Consider the following 9,389-nt stretch of genomic DNA (forward strand, 5'->3'; position numbering starts at 1 on the left):
AATGTTACAGGGGTAGAAGCCACTTGCCTGACACAAAATGTTGGGCACACAATCTCGAGTGTTCGCTTGGTTCCCAGTCAACACGTTTAATGGCAGCAATCCACTTCTTCCTCCGCTCTTGATCAGTGGGGAACCGGTAAAATGATAAACCCTCCATGCTTTTTCTGTTTGAGCACCCGACTGCCACACAACAAGCCATTCTGACTGAAAATTTTAATCAATCTCCAAAAATTTCTACGTGTGAAGTGAGCTGCGGCTTGATACCCAATATGGCGGATCAACAAACTTGACCTCTGACCTATGATGTTGGTGCACAAGGTCCATAAACAAGGTCTGTGTCTTCTGTGATCAATTCAGTAGAGGTGTTCAGATCCAGTGGGTCATTACTGGTGTCTGACGAACTCAGATTTTGTTGAATGAATAACTCGCTAACACTAATAATTAATTAAAAGCACTAATAACACTTCCTCTGGATAAACTAAGGGAAGTGATTTATTTATTTATTTTTGCAGGGGTGGGTGAGGGGGGTGTTTATTATATTTTTTTTAGAGGGCCCAAAATTTCTAGCAGCGCCCCTGCATAGTAAATTGTAACATGTCTTTTAGTGTCGGAAATTCACTACAAAAGTAATACTGATGATTTTTGTAACAGAATATTGATTTGAGTTCAGTCTGAGTAACATCCAGGTTTACAGTTGTGATTAATACAATAGGTGTAACAGCATTTCCATAACCATCACACCAGTCCCCAATTCACCAATGAGTGAAAGCAACATGAAGCATTCCACTTACTCTCTTTTAAACATAAACGCTTTATAATTTAATTCGCATCCTCACTGTCGATACTTTCTCTTGAATATTATTATTATTATTATTATTATTATTATTATTTATAATGAATATATATAATATTAATATTATATATATTACGGTCCATAACAGATACTGAGACAGATGCTTTGGTGATTTGTTTATGATGTACATGAACAATAATGTGCAACAAAAGTGTTTCATGATTCAAAGGCTTTTATTAATAATTCAAAGCAGGACATTGCAGTGATACACACACTTAACACATATGTAAGTGATCATTAAGAAGAAGAGTTGAGTTAAACTGAGGAGTGTGTGAGTTCACATGTTAATAACACAAATGAAATGATGAAAGTGGGAGATTTGAGCAGTAAAGGCCACATGTAACACACAGTGAAGCAGTAGATGGTGAGCTGAGTAAAGTGTGTGTGAGCTCACAGCTCTGAGCACTGCTCTGTGTTCACTCTGCCCACCACAGTAGGTTGGTTGTCTTTGGAGGCCTCACAGGTCACCACCTTGTTCCTCCACTGCTCCGGGTGGAGGCTCAGCGTGCTGCTCCAGCTGTAGAGGCCGTCCGCGTGCAGAACGGCGGTGCTGCGGCTCTCCCCCGAGCTCCAGCTGCTCCCATCAACCTTCCAGCTCAGTGTCCAGTCCGAGGGGAAGCCCTTGTCGGCAACACACATGAGTGTGACCTTCTCCTGCTGCAGCTCCACACTGGAGGGAGGCAACACCGTCACACTGGGCTGAGTGACACCTACACACACACACACACACACACACACACACACACACACAGAGTTGAGACAGGAATGGACAGCTGTCAGTCACTCAGGCTTCGTTTCAGCTCACTGTGTGTTTCACTTCCCTTTATATCTTACAGAGCAGAACTGAGTTCAGTGGAGCATCACAAACGATTCACACTCAATTCAAACACTTTTACATCTTAGATCTATAATCATTTATATTACAGTTATCCCTGGACAGGAAAATTGAATTATACTGAGTATTCAGGAATTAAAAATATTAAACTCATTTTATAACATGAATAAGCCACATTTAAGATACAGAATATTTACCACTTAAGCAAATTCAGTTTTGCTTTCTACATTTAAATCTGTTTCAGGACTCACAGTCTCTAAGATATTAACTGGTGTTAAAATCATTCAACAAAAACATCACCTGTAATTTGCACAATGATATCTACTTCGCTTTTAGATTTAAATTATAATTAACCACAAGCACTATAATAAAATACATTAAGATTTAAATCATAATAAACAACCAGCAGTATAATCAAAGACATTTTTCAAACTTCTAAAATAATGGAAATTTGAGAAACAAAAGGATGTTACACAAAAATCACATCTCATTGAGTGGATGTGGAGGAAAAATACATGTAAAATATATTCTTTACACATTACAACATGAATCTGAACACACTCCATTTCAGTCATGAATCTGAACACACTCCATTTCAGTCATTAATCTGAACACACTCCATTTCAGTAATTAGTAAACAGGTTACTTACGGCCCACAGACAGTTTGGTTCCTCCACCAAAAGTCCACCACAGTGATACAAACAGGTTTAGCGGCCGTACAAAAACCCTGCTGCTCTAAACTCACTGCTCTCTCCATCCATTTAAACCTCTTATTACAAAACAGCTACAAAACACCAACTTCTGCTCACATCAGCTGATTAATACACTAACTCTCTGACTGTTTTACTACATTTTACTGTTTTTTTCTTTTTAAACACCAATAATGTCAATCTAAACTGAGGATGCAATTAGTGAGTGAGAAACACAAATAAATTACACAAAATAAAAGTTGAAATTTCACAAAATGTGGAATTGCAATTGCACAGGATTTACCCAGAATGCCTCATGGAGTAAAAATGCTGATGTACTCATGAGAAATTTACAATATATGACTGAATGTGTGGAGCTAAAGCGAGAATAATTCCTCCACTGCTTCTGTAGACTGATAGAAAGTTATGATATGATATTTAAATCCTACAATAATCTAAATATTAATTTACAGTCAAAAATATGAGTGTGTATTTACTCACTGCCAACACTGATGCTGCTTCTTCCACCATAAATCCACTACAGTGAGAAACTCATTAACATTCAGTACAAACACCATCCAGTGAAAGTTGAAGCTTCTCTCTCTAATTCACTTATTTATGCATCTTAGACCTCAAAGTGTTTTACAGAAAATCTCCATCTGACCCCACAAGTAAAATTCACACAATAACTCTGTAGTAGTGTGAGAATTACAGTAAGATTGGGGGAATGTGGTAAAGGTGTTTCCATACTTAGAGGACACTTTGCATTGGCAGCACATGCTTCAGTGCTCTGGGAGTGTTTATAGCGCTGTGACTTTAACACTTCATGACTGAGAGCTGCTGCTACAGCAACTTCACCCACAGCTACCATGACTTTGATCCCCGTCTTCATCTGGACACTGATCCTCTGGACTCAAGGTCAGACACGGCTTTGCCTTTTATCTTTACAGCAAACTGGTCAATACAATACATTTTTCAGGTTTGTCTCATGATTATTCTTTCAACAGTTTCTGTATCATATGTTTTTTTCAGAATGCAGAGGTCAAGCCACAGTAACTCAGACTCCTGCAGTGAAATCTGCTCTTCCAGGAGAAACAGTCACCATCAACTGTAGAACCAGTCAGGCAGTGGCTAAGGACTCATCTGGTGACTGGTTACACTGGTATCAGCAGAAACCTGGAGAAGCTCCTAAACTCCTGATTAAACTTGCGAATCAGCGAGAGTCAGGTTTTCCAGCTCGTTTCAGTGGCAGTGGATCTGGATCTGATTTCACTCTGACCATCAGTGGAGTCCAGACTGAAGATGCAGGAGATTATTACTGTCAGAGTTACCATTACATCAGTAGCAAAGACCTGTTCACACAGTGTTATAGAGTCGTACAAAAACCTCCCTCAGTCAGATTGTAGAGAGACTGCACTGCTGCAGCTGGGAGAGACTGCAGGTGCTGAGTTGGAGGATGTGATACGACACAATGACCCTCTGTGGAGGAGAGGAACCACACCACACTAACTCACAACTCACATTAGAAATCTCTCAATAATCATCACACCACACTGCACACAGTCCATCACATCCACTACTGTAAGATCAGTGGTTATGTGTTTTTCTCGATTATTATTTGTCATAACTCAAATAATTTGGTGGACAATTTTCTCTCTTTTTTCAGCTTCTATCACTAATCCTGCCTCAGTACAGTTTCTCTTTCTGACCTGATGTCAGTTACTGTTATTATTATTCACAGTGCCTTAGTTTATATCTCCATTTTCTTTCTCTTCTCTCTTTCCTGACCTCCTCCAACATGACCTTCTCCAACTGCCTCCCGACAAACAATAGTTTCAATGTTCTGGACCTGGTCTTCAGCCATTCTTCCTGAGCTCCCGTTATCATTGTTACCCCACTCTCCTTTTCAGATCATTACTTTGTATCCTGCATGTTTGTTCTCCCTGCCCTACCTCCCAGTTTCTATTTATACCTCTCCCTCTCTTCCTGAATCCTCCACACTTTCTCCTTTTCCTTCATGGCTTGCAGCATTTTGTTTCTGCACAGATCTCAACATGCCTGGCAGACATCTTGTCATAGATGGCAGTTCATCACCTGAAACTAAATCTCAACAAGACTGAGCTGTGCAGAAAACCTTGAGGTATTTTTGGACAACCAACAACCCTTCGTTTCTCATATTCCTCACCTAATTTGGCCATGCAGGTTTCTCATTTCGATCAGGAGAATCTGGGCAATTCTGCCCAATGAGGTCATTCAAGAGCTTGTTCAGTACTGTATTATCATGATATTAGTCTACTGTATTCTACACAAGTTTAATCCACTTGTATTTGGACTCAGAACTGAAGAACAGCTCAGACCGTGGCAGAGAGCTCACTTCTCTTAATATCCCAGTTAGTCCATGTAGGAAAAGCTAATGGCTACCGAGCTGACAGGTATACAGCCTCCTGACTCATTCAACAATGGATGTTTTGGATGCAGGCGCGCAGCTTGTGAACAGGCAAGGCAGGCAACTGCTTGCAGCCCCCTGGCCCAGGGGCCCCCAAGAGTCGGGGCCCGAGGGCTGTTTTATGTACTGAAATGTCTCAAAAATATATATATTTGAAAAAAAATTATGTTTGAAAAAACAATGACAGAGAGAATTGAAAAAGACAGCTTGCTCTCAACCGACCTCCCTGTTAAAAGTAAAGGTTAAATCAAATAAACAACAATGGGCGATTTACAATGACATCATCTCAGTAGGAAACCTCCCTAACGGGGCCCCACGTCAATCCCACCTCACGTTAACCTGTGTGATGTTAACGGACTGCAGTGGAAAAGAAGCTGAGGGAAAATGAAGAGGAGTTATCCATCTGGTAGTGAGAAGAGGAAGAAAAAAGAGAATGAAGAAAAAAGAAAGAAAGACAGTGGTAAGTGAAGCAGATAATGATATAAGCATAACATTAACAGTAAATGACTGCTGTTCCGGTCACTGTTGCCTCTGGAGAGAGAAGTTTCTCCTCCTTAAAACTCATCAAGACCTATCTCAGATCCACCATGTCACAGGAGAGACTTTCAGGGCTGGCTCTCATGTCTATAGAGCGCAGTGTATGAAGAGCTTTGGATCTGGAGGAAATAGTTTCTGCATTTGCTCTATCCAAAGCCTGTAGGCAGCATTTCTAGAGGCAGTGCTTACAGTACAAGGTGCTGAAGAGAATTGCGTACTTATATTTTGTACAAAGTTTATATGTGTTTTTTTCAAGTTATTTAAGCCATTTTATTGTTCCATTGTTTATTGTTGCACTGTACATGATGCTTTCTACTGATGTGAAAACTTGTTAATTTCAGCACAATTTAGTCTGCACTGATGTGGGTTATTTACAGTGTAATGTATATTTTATACTAAGTTTATATAGGCTATTTTTAAGTTATTTATTTTATTCATATTTTTATTGTATATTTTGTACTAAGTTTATATCGGCTATTTTTAAGTTATTTATTTTATTTATATTTTTATTGTATATTTTGTACTAAGTTTATATCGGCTATTTTGAAGTTATTTCTTTTATTTATATTTTTATTTTATATTTATGTGATGCCAAATTATTTACCATGTACTGTAACAACCTTGTTGTGATTTAGTTATTTATTTTGTTTTTTATTGTCCTTTACCATTGTATTTTCACATTTGGAATTTAAAAAACTTTGGTTTCATGCATTTTTCATTGGTGTCAGATTATTGATAACATATTGGTGATGAACACTGGTCAGAAGGGCCCCCTGGAAATTTTTGCTTGGGGCAACAACAGACTTTAGAATCACCTCTGTTTGGATGGAAACTGCAAATAACCTCCATGTTTGTGAACTTTTGTCAAACTCAATTTATTGGACTAACAACCACTATCTATACAGGATATAATGTTCAGCACAATGGAAAAGACGTTGTTGTTTTTTTCCTCTCTTCATGCTGTTCTCCCTCACTCTCTCCTCCACATGACCAGCTTCTTTCAATCCTGATCATGACCTTGACCTGGAAGAAAATATGGATAAAATCACAATAAATGAATGTGTAAACAGGTATTGCCCTGTCCTAAACAAGCACAAATAAATAATAAATATATGAACATTTCCCATTATCACACAAACTGAGAATTTCAGAGTGAACAAAAGCGAATATATTATGTTTCCTTTCCCACTGGATTACACTGATATTCTGAGTTTTATTCCTGAAAAGTAGCTGGATATCATTCAGTTTCAGATGAGTGAAGTTGTGAGAAAATGTATGAACACTAACCTGTTCCTTATCCAACCATAACCACTAATTTTTGGGACATTGTTCAGACCACACTGAAGAAGAGCCTTTATTTGTCACATGTATATTACAGCACAGTGATATTTCTTTACTTCATGTGTCCCAGCTTGTTAGGAAGCTGGGGTCAGCCATGATACAGCGCCCCTAAAGCAGAGAGGGTTAAGGGCCTTAATCAAGGGTCACTTGGCAGTGCTGAGGCTCGATCCCCTGACCTTCTGCTCTGTTACTCAGAGCCTTAACCACTGAACCTCTACTGCAACACAACAGAGAAACAAAACAGTTTCAAATCATATTTGCGACCTAGATACAAGAACAGTGATCCCTGAAAATACAGTATAGTTTAAAAAATACATATCCTGAATTTATTTAAAATTATTCACCTTTTCGTTTTACACACTTGTGCACATTTATATATGGAGACATTGTAACGTTGATTAACTCCGGACACATTCAGTTCAGTAAGACGTAGCGCAATACACAGATTTCCCATCCAGTTAATTAGTTTTTTTTTTTACCCCTGATTTCTAACTTGCTGTTTTATTGCTTTTGTCCAAAGAGATATACATTAAAGTGTCTAAAGCACATCTTATGTTCCAGGAAGTTTGCATGATCAGGACCTTCAGGATAGGAGCCTGATCTTACACACACACACACACACACACATGCATGCCTGAGACCCGTGAGATGGACAGCATTGTACTAGTCAGTCACAACAAATTGTTGGATTTATTTTTTATTTTGATGTCAGATGATGGTCTTGACTCTAAATTGAGCGTAGGTGTGAATGTGAGTGTGAATGGTTGTCTGTGTCTATGTGTCAGCCCTGTGATGACCTGGCGACTTGTCCAGGGTGTACCCCGCCTTTCTCCCGTAGTCAGCTGGGATAGGCTCCAGCTTGCCTGTGACCCTGTAGAAGGATAAAGCGGCTAGAGATTATGAGATGAGATGAGATGATGGTCTTGCAATTTTTTTTTTTTTTTTGTCTTGCTTAAAGTAGCGTTCCTGTTGGGCAGTTATTAAGCTTGAGGTTTGGACCTGAGTTTTAATCAGGTTGGATTGTCATTTTTATTTTCTGAGCAAGCTTCATTTACAGCTGTTCCACTGTCTTCCTGATTAATATCCACATACATGTGTGCACACACTGCCAGAGCTGGGTCAGAACGCGGCCATGCTGCTTTCTGGGGGTGGAGAGGAGCGTTGCATTTTTTTTTTTTTTTAGAATGAAAATGCCAATGGTTATTTTTCAGTTCAGTTGTGTGTCATTCTGTAAGATTCTACCAGGTTTTTATTCTCCAGGTTCTACAAGCTAGGCAGAAAATCCAGTCGGTTGTTTCAGAGGCAGCAGGTTTTGTAAGCGTTGTGGCAATAATACAGCAATGCATTGACAGAAAATGTTAATTTAATACTTCAGTATTTTTAAAAGCAAATACTTCAGTACATTAACTTAAGTAAAAAAATTGACTGTACAACTTTCACTTGTACCGGAGTAACATTTGACCAGTGGGATCTGTACTTTGACTTAAGGAATGAAGTTGCGTATTTTGTCCACGTCTGTTCATCAGTGTATTTTAAATGTACTTATTAGACTTTTCATGAGTTTAGGCATATTCTTACCAGTCACAGAAATAAGAAGTAAAAGTTCATTTGTATGAACTGTTCTGAGTCCCAGAATAGATCAACACTTTCAGCAGATGTTCATGGTTCTTCAGTCGAACTCACTCAAGCACAACACACAGCGCTGCCCTCGGCCTGCTGTTAAAGGTCTCATCTCATCTCATTATCTCTAGCCGCTTTATCCTGTTCTACAGGGTCGCAGGCAAGCTGGAGCCTATCCCAGCTGACGATGGGCAGAAGGCGGGGTACACCCTGGACAAGTCGCCAGGTCATCACAGGGCGCTTTTAAAGGTGCTGATCCAAATTACTGTCAAAGACACTTCACGACTGAAAATGGAGACATGCTTTCCACATTTAAGATTTATTTCAGTACAGCAGCACCACTGACACCACCTCAGTCTGCTAAGCGTGTTTTAAAGTGTAGACTTATTTTCTTGTGGACTTTACAGCGGCTCTTTCAGAATGAGGTCATCTAAGTGGTGTCATGGTGGGAGACGGTACAGCCGAACACCTCGGACTCTTCCCAGAATTCTTTGAAGAGGGTCAGGATTCTTCTGTTCTTCTGTGCTGGTCAGAACCCCCTCGTTCACCTCGGCACCATCCATGGTGCAGCTCAGCAGCGCCCCCTGTGGAGAATAGGCTGAGAGCAGGCAGAGCAGCGAGGCCGATTCCTCAGAGAGCTGCAGAGAGGAGGGAGGTAGCAGAGACACGGAGGAGTTCACCATTGGACCATTACATTACATTACAGGCATTTAGCTTATCGAGAACGATGTACAACATGCCCAGAGAGCCTGGGGAGCAGTTGGTGATTAGCTGCCTTGCTCAAGGGCATTTCAGCTATTTCTGATGGGCCAGGGAATGGAACCAGCAACCTTTTGGTCCCAAATCTAAACATCGCTAAACATTTGCTAAGCGTTAGGCCACAGCTTCTCCCAGTTGGTGCTCTGGTGCAGTCAGAAAAATGTGGAGCTAAACATGCTAAAGATCTCATCTCATTATCTCTAGCCACTTTATCCTTCTACAGGGTCGCAGGCAAGCTGGAGCCTATCCCAGCTGACTACGGGCAAAAGGCGGGGTACACCCTGGACAAGTCGCCAGGTCATCACAGGG

General features: G+C 40.1%; 1 protein-coding gene across 1 annotated transcript; it reads right to left on the reverse strand.

Moving 5' to 3' along the window:
• Positions 1 to 1,243: 1,243 nt before the first annotated feature.
• LOC132870449 (immunoglobulin lambda-like polypeptide 1) lies at positions 1,244 to 9,004 on the reverse strand. The gene is made up of 4 exons (XM_060904093.1): positions 8,781 to 9,004; positions 6,849 to 6,918; positions 2,339 to 2,423; positions 1,244 to 1,563 (listed from the first exon to the last, which is right to left on the reverse strand). The coding sequence occupies exons 1-4, from the start codon at positions 9,002 to 9,004 to the stop codon at positions 1,244 to 1,246; spliced, it is 699 nt and encodes a 232-aa protein (XP_060760076.1).
• Positions 9,005 to 9,389: the final 385 nt, after the last annotated feature.

The sequence above is a fragment of the Neoarius graeffei genome, chromosome 2, assembly GCF_027579695.1.
Source record: "Neoarius graeffei isolate fNeoGra1 chromosome 2, fNeoGra1.pri, whole genome shotgun sequence".
Classification (NCBI taxonomy): domain Eukaryota; kingdom Metazoa; phylum Chordata; class Actinopteri; order Siluriformes; family Ariidae; genus Neoarius; species Neoarius graeffei.

Coding starts and splice junctions, on each gene's coding strand:
- LOC132870449 (XM_060904093.1), bottom strand. CDS start 9,004: ATGGTGAACTCCTCCGTGTCTCTGCTACCTCCCTCCTCTCTGCAGCTC. Junction 2,424..6,848: donor TCGAGCCTCAGCACTGCCAA/GTGACCCTTGAT, acceptor CAGTGAGTTTAG/AGCAGCAGGGTTTTTGTACG. Junction 1,564..2,338: donor AACCAAACTGTCTGTGGGCC/GTAAGTAACCTG, acceptor GTGTGTGTGTAG/GTGTCACTCAGCCCAGTGTG.